This window comes from Neltuma alba, unplaced genomic scaffold (assembly GCF_004799145.2).
Source record: "Neltuma alba isolate B1F8T4 unplaced genomic scaffold, ASM479914v2 tig00010952_pilon, whole genome shotgun sequence".
Taxonomy (NCBI): domain Eukaryota; kingdom Viridiplantae; phylum Streptophyta; class Magnoliopsida; order Fabales; family Fabaceae; genus Neltuma; species Neltuma alba.
This window is the reverse complement of record NW_021635722.1, coordinates 190380-207530: the sequence shown is the minus strand read 5'-3', so window position 1 is coordinate 207530 and position 17151 is coordinate 190380. Positions and strand designations below refer to the sequence as shown.

Genomic DNA, 17151 nt, shown 5'->3' with positions numbered 1-17151 from the left:
CCTTAAATAAATTTTTCTGGCCAAAAAAAAGGGATCCCTAGGTAATAAATTTTGCAATGGGAGATTTCTCAGTAATTTTTGATGTTTGGTGGAATATAATTATAAAGGCTGAACACGTAAGTGACCAAATTATCCCTCAAATAAAACGTGATGATCCAATTCCTTCTGATCTTCAGGCAGGTGGTGGCAGACTCCTATAAATATTGCTTCAATAATCCTTTCGAGTATCACAGAGAGAAGATATTTTATCCATCACTGAGAGGTTGAATATTATATATTTCATGGCACTGGTCAGCATGAAATCCTCCATTTTCTCCTTCCATCCCAAATTCCCTCCCACAAAAGCAGAGCTTTCTAGCAGATCCTCCTCCTTCAAACCCTATTCTCAGCCTACTGCTGACAAATGGATCATCACTGAAAAAGGCCCGTCTACCCCTTTGAGAAACTTTGTAAGTGGTGGAAACCTTTGAGTTATTTCTATATATTCTACGCCACGTGTTTTCTGGAGCTTTTCTGTATTAATAACTTTCTTTCATGGCAGGATCACCTCGGCGATAATCTGGAAGGAGAGCTAAAACTGTATAAGAACGTGCTTAAGAATGTGGGTGAACATTCAGTTAAAGGCTTGTACATGGTTGACGCTATGCAACGCTTGAACATCGATTACCACTTCCAAGAAGAAATTGACGAATTCCTCGCAACTCAACGCACGATTTTCAGCACTTATGGAAGTGGCTACGGCCATGATGATCTTCATCAGGTTTCTCTTCTCTTCCGCCTTCTGAGACAGCAAGGTTATTCTGTACCTGCAGGTGGGGACTGATACTTTAAAAACAGAAACATATCATGTTACTCTAATTGTTTAACTTGAATAGATTAAGGATACTAGTTAAATTAGTTTTCCCAAATATTATTTTTAATTTGCTTCCTTCCTCTCCAACTTGATTGTTGTCAATGAAACATCAGTAGGGTTAATTTTGAGAATAATATATAAACATGTGAAATAAGTCTTATGTATAGGATCAACATTAACTCTGTAATTAGGTTTTATATTAAGTACCAGGTGAGTATATTTTTTGCCGAAAGAGTACTGATAAAATAGTTTGTTTTCTTTTTGTCGAGTTGCAGAGGTTTTTGAGAAGTTTACAGCAAAGGAGGGGAAGTTTAGCGACAAGGTAAGTGGATATGTCAAGGGAATGACAGAATTATATGAAGCTTCACAGCTAAGAATGCCGGGAGAAGCCATACTTGATGAAGCTGAACAGTTTAGCGAGAAGATGCTCAAGGAAATAAGTGCCTACATTGGTGTTGATAAAGTTGAGTTTGTGAGGAGTACTTTGGAGCAACCGTTTCACAAAAGTCTGCCAATTTTCACTTCCAGAAACTTATTTCAAGGCACTCATGGCATGAACGGATGGGTCAATGCCTTACAAGATTTGGCCAAAATGAACTTCAATATGCTCCAATCTGCATACGAAATGGAGATCCTTCAAATTTCTAAGTATGCTTCTAAGATATTTCCCAAAAAAAAGTTTTTCTTTACCATTATATACTTGCCAAAATATATATATTTTATTTTCATTTTCAGATGGTGGACTGAACTTGGACTAGCGAACGAGTTGAAGTATGCTAGAAACCAACCGTTGAAATGGTACATTTGGTCAGTGGGATGCTTCGCAGATCCATCTTTTTCGGAAGAAAGGGTGGAGCTCACAAAACCAATTTCCTTCGTCTACCTAATAGACGACATTTTTGATATATATGGGACCCTTGAAGAACTAACTCTTTTCACAAAAGCTGTTACTAGGTACACTTATCGTTCCTTCAAATGTTGCTGGTACAAGTTAAAGATCACAGATATTGATCTTGTTTGAATATATACAGATGGGATATTGAAGCTGCAGAAGAGCTACCCGATTACATGAAGATATGCTTTAAGGCACTCTATGATCTCACCAATGAAATCAGCTACAAAGTGTGTCTAAAGCATGGATGGGACCCCAGTACGTCCCTCCGAAAAGCGGTCAGTATATATATTCAACATTATCACAATTTTACTGTTATGATTCAAATGTTTGAAACATTAATTGTTCACTGGTTTTATATTTATCTGGTGCAGTGGGGGAGTTTGTGTGAAGCATTTCTGATAGAAGCAGAATGGTTTGCTTCAGGGAAGATACCCAGTGCAGAAGAATACTTGAAGAATGGGATAGTAAGCTCAGGAGTGCATATAGTAATGGTTCACATTTTCTTTTTGTTAGGTCAAGGAATCACCAACGAATCAGTGCAGAAAATAGACTGTACTCCAACCATCATCTCTTCGACAGCAACAATTCTTCGTCTCTGGGATGACTTAGGAACTGCTGAGGTAAACATTCTCTTCGCAAATCAACATTCTCTAAATCGTTCATTTTCTGCCGCATTTAAGAAACTGGAGAAACCTGTAAAGCACAAAACACCATATATATATATATAGTTACAGAAAAGTTAGTATGATGTGAATGAAGAGGGTTTAATTGATTAATTTGTAGGACGAGAATCAGGAAGGGAAGGATGGATCATATATGGAATGCGTGAAGAAGGAGATGAGGAACAAGGAAATGGCAAGAAAGTTGGTGAGGGCCAAGATCTCAGATGCGTGGAAGAGTCTGAACAGAGAGTTCATAATGGACAACTCATTTTCTTCATCATTCAAGATAGCATCTCTCAATCTGGCGAGGATGGTGCCACTGATGTACAGTTACGATCATAAACAATGCCTTCCCAAACTAGAGGCCGAAGTCAAGTCGTTGCTTTATGATCAAGTTCCTCTGTGATTCTGATTCCCACGAACTTCTTATGCGACAAGACAAGTCATGCTCATATTAGGGCCTAGATTCCGCGTGTGTGTGTGTGGAAGAGCCAAGTGTGATGTTGTACGAGACAGATGGCAATATCACAATCGGTTGTCGGCTGATGTAAGGCATAATGGTAATTTATTCTTTTCCCATGATCAACTTTTTGTCTGATTAATTATAATGCCACCTGTATCATCACGGGTTTAGATTCATTTCCCTCGTTTGTTAGTTCTCTCGATCCATCTCTTTGTTCTGCTGTGATTTCGCACAGAAGTACAGTAAAAATTCACGTGCAGCCGTGCATGTACACAGGAAAATGATAATGAGGTCCCACATATAACACAAAATAATGTCAAAAAGTGGCTTCAAACCTGTTAATTAATCAGAGGCGCCAAAGAAATTTGATTGCACTAAGAGAAAACATAAAAAGACTGTATTGTCACTGCTAAATTACAGTGGAAAATAAAAACTGATTTTATTTGAACCCAGATAGCTCACAGTACTCTCAAAAACTGGCGGTCTGGTGTTAAATCCACTCTCATCTGAAGCAACCTAACTCAAATCTGTTCACTGTCGCGCTTAAGCAACCTAACTCAAAGTGTAACCTACAAGAAGAAATCATGCTGATTCTAAAAATTGTAACTTATAAAAATTAAAGAACAAGAAGGACATCCATATGTCTAATTAATATAATAACGATGTAACATGATATGAACATGGCACATTGGTTAAAAATTTGAACAAATATCTTAGCTTGGGTTTCGGTTTATGAATGAGACTGAAAAGGGCCCTAATTAGTCTTTGTTAAAATTTGAAATACTAAAAGAAAAATTAATTATGCGACTTCTTCTTCTTCTTCCTTTTCCTCTCAATGTCTCGTCGCGGTGGGGGAAAACAACCAGAAGTTCGACCACAAGATGTTGGTGGAGATTTGGCTCATTGTTAGCATTGTGGAGTTGGAAATGGCACTCCTCTAGTCCTATTTATAGGATAAGAGAGAAGCAAATTTTTAATCCTATTTATAGATTACTTCATTAAATTTTTAACATAAATATACTATTTTATATTTTAATTATAGTGTAAATAGTTACATTTTTTTTAAAGGTGTATCTATTAAATAACGGTAAAATTAGAAAGTTGTTATGTTTTAATGAAGAGTTGATGTATTTTAAGATTTTTTTTAATGAAATACTCTTCCGGTCCTTAATGTAAAACACATTTAACTAATTTGATTAGATTAAGAAAGTTAGGTAAGTTAGTTCATTATAAAAAATGTGACACGTCTTTTCTAAAACACCATAATTATCTTTCTTAATACCTCTTCCCCCTCTTCTACTTGATTATGATTGAAGGAGTATCCATAAAGGTAATTTAGAGAAAATTGATAAATATAATAAATGAGTCTTATATTTAGGATCAAAATTAACTCAATAATTAGGTCCTATATTAAAAATCAGAAGAGTATACTAAAAGTACATTATAAATAATACCACAAGACCATGTTGTTGTTGTTTCTCTTATATCCACGTGATCTTGTGGCCCTTGGTAGTGGGTTCCCATAAAGATCTTCAATATCTTACTAACAAGTTCTCTTTCTCTCTCTCGGTCTCTCATTTAACCTTATGCACAAAACCCTCTCTCCCTCTCTCTCATACAAGGTTTTTGTGCTGCTGCAACTTTGTTTCGAAAAAGGAAAACAAGATGAGAAGCTCGATCACTTGACATCTCTTCTAATTTTTTAAGTATATATGTCATTATCTCGATACATATATATTAATATAATATAATGTCGATCACGAATATATATATTTATATAAATATAATGTCAATCACGAGATTGACATAAGTAATTGTGAAATTAGAGAAGGAAAGTTTGATCATGTGCATGGCATTTGAAACGCGCAATATTCACCAACAGATGTATTAGTGTAGTAGTAACTGATTTCACAGATTTGTAAATTGCATAAATTTTTGGTGCAGAAAAGTTACATAAACTTCAATGTTAAAAAATATTATGAAGCTGTTAAAAATCAAATCAAATCAAATTATAATTAAAAAAAAAGGAACAATTTTTATGTTTTAAAAAATGCTTGCCTTGCTAAAAATCAACTATCCTCCTCATAGATGTGCGTGCAAGTGTTTACATTTTTTTTAAAAAATTATTTCATACAAATTAAACGCGCAGACCCCACCCAAAGATATTAATATCCAAGTATGAACACAATTACTCCTCTGATTCTATTTATAGGGTAGAGAGATAAGGATTTTTTTGTCCTATTTATAAATTATTTTATTAAATTTTTACCATAAATATATTATTTTCTCCTTCATTTATTATAGTATAGATAATTATTTTTTTTAAAAGATGTATATATTAAATAAGGATAAAGTTAGAAAGTTGCTATATTTTAATGGAGAGTTAATGCAGTTTAAGGTTTTTCTTAGTTTGCATGAAAAATGTTGAAAATGTCTTATAAATAAGATCAGAGAAGTATATATTGAAGACAACATCACTTCACAATAATATATTTGATGTGCTTGCCAACATAATTATTCCACCTCTAGTTTTTAATATAAAAGTCAATTTAACTTTTAATTTGATTCTAAATATAAGGTCTTAATTCACTTTATCTCTCATATTTATTTATTTTTTTAATATAATCGTTGTAGTGAATGCACATATTAAAGGTTTAATCAAATGGTAGTTTTAGCTAATGTATTATTAGTAAAGATATTTTATAAAAGACAACCTCTAATTATTACAAATAACTAACTCAACAAACTTTTTTAATCTATTCAAATTAATTAACCGATTTTTATATTAAGGACTAGAGGTAGTATTTTATATATATATATACATATTGCCAGTGAAGTATTATATATATATATATATTAAGAAGAAGACAATTTATTAAAATTAAATAAGGCAAAATGATGCACACAGATTGGGTTTCTCTGCATCAAACGATAAACATAAACTCAATATTACAAGGAAGCCCAATCAAGTTTAAAGAAAATAAAAACACTGAACCCCATAAAAACATAAAACATCGACCACAACTAAATAAAGACAGGAACGAAAATATAATGAAAATGATATATTAGCAGCAAGAAGAAACACGAGTGATCTAATGTTGACTGGAACACGTCATTCCCAAAAAAGGGTCTATACATATAAGGATTAAGGTGCGCCTAATACCCTGAACTATTTTTCCAGATGCGTCCAGTGTCCTAAAGTAATTTTTGGTGCATTTAGTGTCCCAAACTAATTAAAATGGTGCATTTATATTTCGGGCTAACAGAAAAATTAAGTTTGACCATTACCTTGCTGACTCAGCCTAAGGTTGACCAAAAAATCCTATGTGGCGGACATGTAGGCGTCTGATATATATTATTTTGATGGGTTAAGGTGTGCCAGCACTTCAAACTATTTTTCCAAGTGCACCCAGTGTCCTAAAGTAATTTTTGGTGCATCCAGTGTCCCACACTAATTAAAAAAGTGCATCTACATTCCAGGCTAACAAAAAAATCTCGTTTAACTATTATCTTACCAACTCAGCTGAAGGTTGATAGAAAAATTCTACATGGCGGACACGTAAGTGTCTGATGTGTATTATTTTGACTAAAAATTCAATTTATTTCTTCCTCTTCTAACATTTATCTTTTGCCAGCTTTCAAACTTAAGAAAAAGAAAGACCATCGATCCACCCTTTTAAATCCTGGTACATGTACCACCCATTTAATCCCATCCTTGTCTTTAACATTTTATCCCATTTCTTCCACCACTCTGATTTGAAACCATAACCGTCGTCATAGTACACTTCTGTCTCTGTGAACTCCTCATCCAACTCGTATTTGCTTTTCTCCTCGTAAAACACAGTAAACTTTCCCTTGGTCACTCCATCGATATCGTCGTCGCCTCCTGAGAAAACACCTGCCGCCATCAGGCTCGTCTCGGGAGCTTTAGATAAAATAATACACATCAGATGCCTGCGTGTCCGTCATGTAGGATTTTTCAGTTAACCTTCTGCTGAATTAGCAAGGTAACAGTCAAACGAGACTTTTCTGTTAGCCTGGGATATGGATGCATCGTTTTAATTAATTTGGGACACTGGATGCACCAAAAATTACGTTAGGACACTGGGCTCACTTAGAAAAATAGTTCAGGGTGCTGGGCGCACCTTAACTAGTCAATATAATACACATCAGACACTTGCGTGTCCACCACGTAGGATTTTTCGATCAACCTTCGGCTGAGTCCGTAAGATAACAGTCAAACTTAACCTTTCTGTTAACTTAGGATATGGATATACTGTTTTAATTAGTTTGGAACACTGAATACATCAAAAATTACTTTAGGACACTAGGCGCATGTAAGAAAATAGTTCGGGGTGTTGGGCGCACCTTAACCCTACATTTAATTCATTTCATGGGGGGCCCATGGCGGGACATCTTTCATTAAAATCACGTGCATTGTTTGTTCCAAATCAATTACCTTGATGCTACCGTTTAACTAAAACTCTGCCATACGATTTGACGCTTTATAATTGTGTGTAAACATCAACAATTTGAACCATTCGCAGGGAATTATTAACTCAATAGTACTAGTACTAATGATAATAATAATTAGCTAGACATAATGCAATGTTCTGTCTAGTTTAAAATGCAGGTAATTATAACGAAATTTTAAATAAATTTTTCTAAGAAAAGTATATGCTTGATGGGAGTATGATTTTGGAAAAATTATAATAAAGTCCTAAAAAAAGATAATCATTACCAGTAAGTCTCAATGACAAGTGAAAAGTTGTTATTTACTACCCTGAAACCTATTATCGCAAGTTGTTCTGTTGTCATTGAGACATAATTTTTAGTAATTATATACTCTAGTAAATCCCAATAACAAGTGAAGAGTTATTAATTACTATCCTATAACTTGTCAATACAGGTTGCTACGTTATCATTGAGATTTTTTTAGTAATTATTTTCTTTACATGAGATTTTATAGCAATAATTCTCCCAATATTTTAGATTAAAGAAAAAAAATTCTTACGTCAAATATTTCACTGTGTACCTAACACTACAAAAAAATTGACTTTCAGCGGCGACTTTTGTCGCTGCTGAAAGTACAAAAGTCGCCGCAGAAAGTTTTTTGCGGCGACAAGTCGCCGTTGAAAAGTCGTTGCCGTAGCAGCCGTGGCTGAAAACTTTCAGTGGCGACTAAAAAGGTCGCCGTTAAAAGATACTTTCAGCGGCAACTTTTAGAAGTTTCGGCGGCGAAAACACTTTCTGTGGTGACAAATGTCGCCGCCGAAAGTGTTTTCTGCGGTGACTTTTTTGTCGCCGCTGAAAGTAATGCCTAAGAAGAATTGGCTTTACCAATGCCATGTCATCACCGCCGGTGCCACGTCATCGTCTCCGGCCGCCATGTCATTACCGTCAACCTCCACGTCATCGCCATCGGCGGCCATGTCATCACCGCCGACTGCCACATCATCACTAGCCACCTCCACGTCATTGCCACATCACTCCTCCTCGCCACATCATCGTCTAAATATTTTCACCTTAAATGTGTCTTCTTCCAGGTTCGAACTCGTGACCGCCTCCTTTCGTGTCCAACCTTCTTGCCGCTGAGCCAGATTGAATTTGTTTATTAATATTGAAAAAAAAATATATATTATTATATTATACTTTCAGTGGCAACAAAAAAAGTCGCCGCGGAAAGTCCACTTTCGGCGGCGACAAAAAAAGTCGCCGCTGAAGGTCCACTTTCAGCGGCGACACTTTTGTCACCGCTGAAAGTCCTGGTTTCAATGGCGAACTTTCAGCGGTGACTAGAAAAGTCGCCGCTGAAGGTCCACTTTCGGCGGCGACAAAAAAGGTCGCCGCTGAAGGTCCACTTTCAGCGGCGACACTTTTGTTACCGCTGAAAGTCCTGGTTTCAATGGCGAACTTTCAGCGGCAACTAGAAAAGTCGCCGCTGAAGGTCCACTTTCGGCGGCGACAAAAAAGGTCGCAGTTGAAGGTCCACTTTCAGCGGCGACACTTTTGTCGCCGCTAAAAGTCTTGGTTTCAATAGCGAACTTTTAGCGGCAACTAAAAAAGTTGCCGCGGAAAGTCCACTTTCAGCGGCGACACTTTTGTCGCCGCTAAAAGTCTTGGTTTCAATAGCGAACTTTCAGCGGTGACTAAAAAAGTCGCTGCGGAAAGTCCGCTTTCGGCGGCAACAAAAAAAGTCGCCACTGAAGGTCCACTTTCAGCGAAGACACTTTTGTCGCCGCTGAAAGTCTTGGTTTCAATGGCGAACTTTCAGCGACGACAAAAAAAGTCGCCGTTGAAAGTCCACTTTCGGCGGCGACAAAAAAAGTCGCCACTGAAGGTCCAGTTTCAGCGACGACACTTTTGTCGCCGCTGAAAGTCTTGGTTTCAATGGCGAACTTTCAGCGGCGACAAAAAAAGTCGCCGCTGAAAGTCCACTTTCGGCGGCGACAAAAAAAAGTCGCCGCTGAAGGTCCACTTTCAGCGGCGACACTTTTGTCGCCGCTGAAAGTCTTGGTTTCAATGGCGAACTTTCAGCGGCGACAAAAATGTCACCGCTGAAAGTCCACTTTCGGCGGTGACAAAAAAAGTCGCCGCTGAAGGTCCACTTTCAGTGGCGACTTTTTTTGTCGCCGCCGAAAGTCATCGCCTAAAGTCTATTTTTTTGTAGTGTAAGTGGCAAGTGGCAATATGATCTGGTTGGCGGAAAAAAAGAAAAAGAAAAAAAGAAGCAATATGATATGTTGCAAAGACAGCATTGTTTTTAGGAAAGCACCATGATTGCAGACACTAAATATATGACCTTTTTACATTAATCCTAAAAATCAAACGTAATAGGCAAGAAATTAACCATCATTGGACCAACATATTCTTAAAATTCAGATCTATTAGCCTTCATAGTTCATAGTTCATAGTTCCTAGTGATACGCCGTCCTACACATTCATACTCTTGTTGCCGGAAAGTCTAATATACCAGCGGAGGACGGCATATTCACACTTCATAGTCATAGGTCGTCCTACACTTCCAATATTCTCGCTCAAGGTTTGTACATGAAACGTGCTCAATATTGCAATTCCGAACTTTCCTCCTTTCTTTTCATCCCATAAATAAGACCTATAATTATATAAAAGACCCATAAATAAACAAAGCCTTATAAATAAGACTGGATGTAATATAAAAGATCTCATGTAATGTATATGAAAATGTACTTAATTATATAAATATTATCATCAGTTTTTAATATAAAAATTAGTTTGTAATTTAATTTTATTATTAAATACCGGAGTTAATTTTGGTATTTAAGGATATGATCCCCCTAGCCCATTTTAACAGGGTAAGCCCAATCCACTAAGGATTGATCATGCTTAACCCCCACACATGAAAATGAACAAAATAGACCTTACATTATAGTTAAAGAGAAAGATCTTATTTTATAAACTTTAAATTTAAAACATATTTTAAAATAAAAATATTTTTTAAACTTATTTATTGCTTTTAAGTGATTTTAACTAATTATTCTGTGAATTAGTCATTTGAAACTTATAATAAAAAAACAAAGAGAGTATAACAAAGCTTGAGAGAGAGAGACTCATGAATACTTGGTGGGAAAAAAAAATTAATTGTTCATTGGACAGAAGAGCTACGCATCAGCTTGGTGGGAAATATCATCTTCTATGGTTAACAAATTAATACTCTATTTTGAATCAATATCATTGCTCTAGCTTTGTCATTTTATTTATTTGAATTATTATTAACGTACTTCTACTTCACCACAACCACACAAGAAAAACAATAGAATATTTTTGAGTGAATCGTTGGATCAATGTAAAATATAAACGTTTCTTTTTTATATAAAAAAAGATTTTGTGAGTTTGATCTTGAGTTCACTAAGGTTAGAATATGCTTCTAAACTCAAAGAGTGCTAATAAAGTTCTCATATTATCAGCAGATTCAATTAGACTAACTGTTGTCGGCATAAATTAAATATAAACGTTGTTAATGCATATTGTCAGCATCAAAAGCCTTTCCTCCACAAACATAAAATATCAATCCATCTCAAAGCACTTTCGCTCTTTGCGGCTCAGAATTTTTCGCGTGTCCAACTTCCTTCTCAGTTCTCACACACGTTGAAAGCAGACACTATTCAATTATGGATACCCTTTGAATGGAATGGAAGGACGGCCACCTGCGTGTACTCTTACGTTTTGGCTTAATATTAATTGATCATTTACCCCAAAAAAAAAATTTACCTTTTTTCTTTTTCAAAAGCCAATCTCTATTATATGATGTGCGACCTGCCTAATTTTTTACTCCTTGACTCCTAATTAACTTCTCAACTTATATATATAAACTTCAAAATCATAAATTTGAGTTTATTATGGGTTAAATAAAAATATTAAAGATTTTTTTAAAAGAATTCCTAATTCAAAATATGCCTAAGGTTGAGTTTCATTTGTACGTTCAAAAAACTTAAAAATATCAAAATCTAGTGATAGAGAGTTCGTGCATGTGGGGCTCTCTCCCTTATTTAATCTGGATGTTCACCTCAACCGCAGACAATTTTGAGTTAATCGTTATTATTATTAATATAAAAAAAATCCTATTCAGCGATATATCTGTTCATCCCTGAAATATCTGTACTTACTACTCATATAATATATATAAAATACTAAATGTAATAAAAAGGATTTTAATAACATATTAGCTAGCCAGCAAAAAGTAATTATTTTGTTGAAATTCTCATCAACATGTTTAAGACCTAAATTCTAAAATATATTTTTAATTAATGATATTTAGATGAATGACATAATAACTCATTGCCCTAAAATAAACTTGATGGTTGAAACCTCTCAATAGAGAAGCCCCTCTCATGGGCTTAAATTATCTTTGTTAAAAATAATCTTTGAATTTAAATTAAATAGTAATTTAATTTACTAAAAGAATTTGCAAAATTAATAAATCAAAGGACGCAAATGCGATTAATTACATTTTCCACATAAAAGAAGTATTTTGCACATGCATGTTTAGTTTGTAGAAAACGACGCAAGGAGGGTCCCCTATCTGCCCCACTTTCGATTAATAAAATGATTTTTTTAAAAAATTTTAATTTCAAAAATAAAAAAGATAATAATTATATTTTATTGTAACTAATTAATAAGTATAAAATGGTTTTTTTTATACGAATGGTATTGTGGTAATTTAATTTACCCTTTTTGTTAGCTTTCCTATCAACTCATCAATAATTTCATCCCATAATCAAACATAAATCTGTCCTTATAAATGTGGCTGAGCATTTAGAAACACTAATCAAGTAGATATTTATCATCATCTTCTTCCATGGAACTGATCAGTATGAAATCCTCCATTCTTTCCTTCCATCCCAAATTGCCTCCCACAAAAGCAGAACTTTCTGAGAGATCCTCCTCCTTCAAACTCAACTCTCTGCCTACTGCTAACAAATGGATCATCACCGAGAAAAAACCCTTCTACACCTTTGAGAAACTTTGTAAGCAGTGAAAACCTTTGAGTTATTTCTATATATTCTACGCCACGTGTTTTCTGGAGCTTTTCTGCATGAATAACTCTGTTCCATGGCAGGACCACCTCTGTGATAATCTGGAAGGAGAGCTGAAACTGTACAAGAACGTTCTTAAGAATGTGGGTGAACATTCAGTGAAAGGCTTGTACATGGTTGATGCTATGCAACGCCTGAACATCGATTACCACTTCCAAGAAGAAATTGACGAATTCCTAGCAACTCAAGGCACGATTTTCAGCGCCTGTGGAAGTGACTATGGTCATGATGATCTTCATCAGGTTTCTCTCCTCTTCCGCCTTCTAAGACAGCAAAGGTCATTCTGTACCTGCAGGTGGGGACCGATATTTCAAAAACAGCAACATATCATGTCATATTATTTTTACCGAAAGACTGATAAAATAGTTTTTTTTTTTTTTTTTGTCGAGTTGCAGAGGTGTTCGAGAAGTTTACAGCAAAGGAGGGGAAGTTTAACGACAAGGTAAGTGGACATGTCAAGGGAATGATAGAACTATATGAAGCTTCACATCTAAAAATGCCGGAAGAAGCCATACTTGATGAAGCTGAACAGTTTAGCGGGAAGATGCTGAAGGAAATAAGTGCCTACATTGGTGTTGATAAAGCTGAGTTTGTGAGGAGTACTTTGGAGCAACCGTTTCACAAAAGTCTGCCAATTTTCACCTCCAGAAACTTGTTTCAAGGCACGCAGGGCATGAACGGATGGCTCAATGCCTTACAAGATGTGGCCAAGATGAACTTCAATATGCTTCAATCTGCATACCAAATGGAGATCCTTCATATTTCCAAGTGTTTGTCTCAAATACTTCAAAAGAGTTTATTTTACCGTTAAATATTTGTCAAAATATATATTTTATTTTTATTTTCAGATGGTGGACTGAACTTGGATTAGCGAACGAGTTGAAGTATGCTAGAAACCAACCGTTGAAATGGTACATTTGGTCACTGGGATGCTTAACAGATCCATCTTTGTCAGAAGAAAGGATGGAGCTCACAAAACCAATTTCCTTCATCTACCTAATAGACGACATTTTTGATATATATGGGACCCTTGAAGAACTAACTTGTTTCACAAAAGCTGTTACTAGGTACACTTGTCCTTCCTTCAGATATTGCTGGTACAAGTTAAAGATCACAGGTATTGATCTTGTTTGAATATGCACAGATGGGATGTTGAAGCTACAGAAGAGCTGCCTGATTACATGAAGATATGCTTTAAGGCACTCTATGATCTCACCAATGAGATCAGCTACAAAGTGTGTCGGAAGCATGGATGGGACCCCAGTATGTCCCTCCGAAAAGCGGTAAGTATATACATTCAACCTTGTCACAATCATTAGTCCTATGGGTTTTACTATTATGATTCAAATGTTTGAAACATTGTTCACTAGTTTTGTTTTTATCTGGTGCAGTGGGGGAGTTTGTGTGAAGCATTTCTGATAGAAGCAGAATGGTTTGCTTCAGGGAAGATACCCAGTGCAGAAGAATACTTGAAGAATGGGATAGTAAGCTCAGGAGTGCACATAGTAATGGTTCACATTTTCTTTTTGTTAGGTCAAGGAATCACCAACGAATCAGTGCAGAAAATAGACAATACTCCAACCATCATCTCTTCCACAGCAACAATTCTTCGTCTCTGGGATGACCTGGGAACTGCTGAGGTAAACATTCTTTTCAAATCAACGTTTGAAACAGTTCTTTTATCTCTTAATTAATACGACAGAAATATCTGTTCAAATCCTGTACCACTAAAAGGAACAAGGCGCACATAGGTAGAGAAAAGTTAGTTAGGCAGGATCAGTGATGTGGATGAAGAGGGGTCAATTAATTAATTTGCAGGACGAGAATCAGGAAGGGAAGGATGGATCATATATGGAATGCGTGATGAAGGAGATGAGGAACAGGGAAATCGCAAGAGAGGTGGCGGCGGCTAAGATCTCAGATGCGTGGAAGAGTCTGAACAGAGAGTTCATAATGGACAGCTCATTTTCTTCATCCTTCAAGAAAGCATCTCTCAATCTGGCGAGGATGGTGCCACTGATGTACAGTTACGATCACAATCAATGCCTTCCCAAACTAGAGGCCGAAGTCAAGTCGTTGCTTTATGATCAGGTTCCTCTGTGATTATGATTCCCACAAACTTCCTTTTCAAATGCAAGAATGCGATAAAACAAGTCATACTCATATTAGGGATTTGATTCTCTCTCTCTGCGTCGGTGTGTATGGAAGAGCCAAGAGTGATGTTGTGTGAAAGAGAACCTTCACGTACGTGTTATGACGAAGGCCACATATATACATAGTGGGTGGACCGGCGAGCACGCATGAGAAAAATTTATTGTGCATGAGTTGAAAATGAAAGCATCTCTTTCATTTATACAGAAACATATGAGCCATATGGCAGTTCTAGCCAGCCTGGGTAGCATCAGGAAGCAAAAATAAGTAAAAGTAATTTTTTCAGGAAGTTAATTGTGTAATTAAATCACAAAGAGGCTATGATTATATGTTACTGAAGATAAGCCTACGGTGATGGATCATTAAATATCCTATTATGAATCTCACTAAAATTATTGGCAATAAAATATCCTAACGTGATCTGTTAGACGCTGAGGAACACTCGTACGTCTGATTACAAGCCTGGACCACAAGTTTCATCAAAAGATTATGTACCCTGATGTAATATTTGGTTTAATAACATAGAATTTATGTATTTTTAGCAAAAAATAGAAAATAAAAATATAAGTTAGTATTACCTATATTTATTTTCAATTTTTAATTTGGTATTTGTCTTTTTTTCTCTTTATTAAATTTTTAATTTTGCTCTATTAACATTGTTAATCCTTTGCATGGAGACTAGAAATACTAATAGAACAAAATTACAAGATTTAATATTGCTCAAAAGGTAAAGTTAAATAATTTAATTAAAAAACACATAAATATTACCTCCAAATATGATTTTTTTTTTTCTTTCTTAAAATATCTGCGTAGGCCCAAATGAAATTTGATGTCTGAAGTCAATATTCCGGGACCCTCCATGTCCAGGTGTCCCACTTCCAACTCGCCAAAACGGAGATGTATTTTTTTCCCGCCAACCATAAATGGGAATGGATTCAATTTATTTTATAAATGCCTCGACTTGAATTCAAACATTTAAAACATGGAGCCTATCAACAAGTCTTGAGTGTCAGACGACAATTCATATTGTTGTTTTCCCAAATCTATAGTTACGATTTTATAATTGTATTCCAAAGGCAATTGAATGTTGACCTATAAAGGAACAGCAAAGAGCATAGTAGTTAAAAATAAAGACGTTAAGCCATCTGGCCATGTGAAAAAATATAAAATTCATAATAAACATATATGGAAACGAGTTGGTGTGACATTATCGAAGAAATATGATAAAAAAAAATATTAAAGGTAATTTGAACATATATATAAAAAGTGTCATTAGAGATACTAGAAGGAAGAATGATAGATTAGAGTTGATGATGCTGCAATTAACAACTACGGTGAAGTTGAAGAGAAAAATAGATAAATGACTTGTTCGTGTGTTTTCCATTATCTATACGTGGTCAAAGTAGATACAATTCTTAAAAATGTCTGGCGTGAAGGGTTGAATATGATAGGGCCAAGAAGCTTTCTGATCGTTCAGTGCAGACCCATTATTTAGAAAAGACTAAGGATGCTCATCCACGGGATGCAAGAAAACCTGAAAGGAGCGATCAGTGGGTTGGTGATGAGAGAAAGCAGAGGAGGAATTCCCACGGTGATAATCGGAGAAACATGACAGCGACTGACACCAAACCTTTACCTGAGATGTGGCGTAAGCCTGCTGAGCGGAAAAAATCTTACGATGCTGTTGATCTACAGTGAGTTAAAGCTGCTTCAGCGGTTGAACTTGCTCAAGCTTTCTCTCGATCCACGTCAGATCTAAAAGTGAATGATAGATGATTACCAGGTCAGAGGGGGGATACTGGGCGTGCACAGCAGCCATTTTCACGCCTTGTTGGTCCAACCCCGCAGCCTTCTTCCAATGATTAAATATTTCATTTGGTACAGGTACATGCAAGTTGTGGTTTCTGGAGCACTTAATGGAGTGGTTGTGGGTACATTACCTGAAGAAGAAAATTGAATATGGGCTGCCATTGAAAGCACCTAACGGAGTGGTTGTGGCTTATTCCCCACCCCTTTTGTCTCCATTCAGCTATCTTCTCCCACAACTCTGCCTGCAAAGCATGGCAGCTACCCAAGTTCTGATCTGCCGAGATAAACAATTCTCAGCTCTAGATTTACTTATGTTCCTAATAACATTCAGAGAACACGGATAGCTGAATAATACACTATATTGAGTAATGAATGTCCACACAAATTACATTTGACTCGGCCACTTAAATAGGCCTACAAAAGCTAACTAAAAACAGAAAAATAAATGGGCTTGGAGACAACAATAAGGCCCGAGCCCACTACACCTAAAGTCTTACACAAAATGAATATTGAAGTGAATACATTTAATACTTCCCCTCAAGTTTGGGGCTGAAACAAGTCAAAAGCTCCTAACTTGCTAAGCAACCTTAGTTGCATTTCTTTTCCCGCCGACTTAGTTAAGATGTTTGCTTCCTGATTAGCAGACTTCACGTGCTATAATTTTACGAACCCTTCTGCCGCTTTTTCCCTTACAAAACAACAGTCAATTTCTATGTGCTTAGGGTGTGTTTGGATGAAACCAA

The 17151-nt window shown here is 36.0% G+C and overlaps 1 protein-coding gene across 1 annotated transcript; it reads left to right on the top strand.

The window, feature by feature from the left end:
• The first annotated feature begins 296 nt into the window (after positions 1-296).
• On the top strand, positions 297-14774 carry LOC114760242 ((3S,6E)-nerolidol synthase 1-like). Its single transcript, XM_028949509.1, has 7 exons — positions 297-449; positions 542-812; positions 12844-13216; positions 13297-13515; positions 13593-13731; positions 13840-14088; positions 14267-14774. The coding sequence occupies exons 1-7, from the start codon at positions 297-299 to the stop codon at positions 14549-14551; spliced, it is 1689 nt and encodes a 562-aa protein (XP_028805342.1). The 3' UTR covers positions 14552-14774.
• Positions 14775-17151: the final 2377 nt, after the last annotated feature.

What these genes read in the sequence shown, in the direction of transcription:
- LOC114760242 (XM_028949509.1), top strand. Translation starts at nt 297, where the DNA reads ATGAAATCCTCCATTTTCTCCTTCCATCCCAAATTCCCTCCCACAAAA. An exon ending in GAGATCCTTCATATTTCCAA is followed by an intron (nt 13,217 to 13,296) that starts GTGTTTGTCTCA and finishes TTTTATTTTCAG; the next exon opens with ATGGTGGACTGAACTTGGAT. An exon ending in TTCACAAAAGCTGTTACTAG is followed by an intron (nt 13,516 to 13,592) that starts GTACACTTGTCC and finishes GAATATGCACAG; the next exon opens with ATGGGATGTTGAAGCTACAG.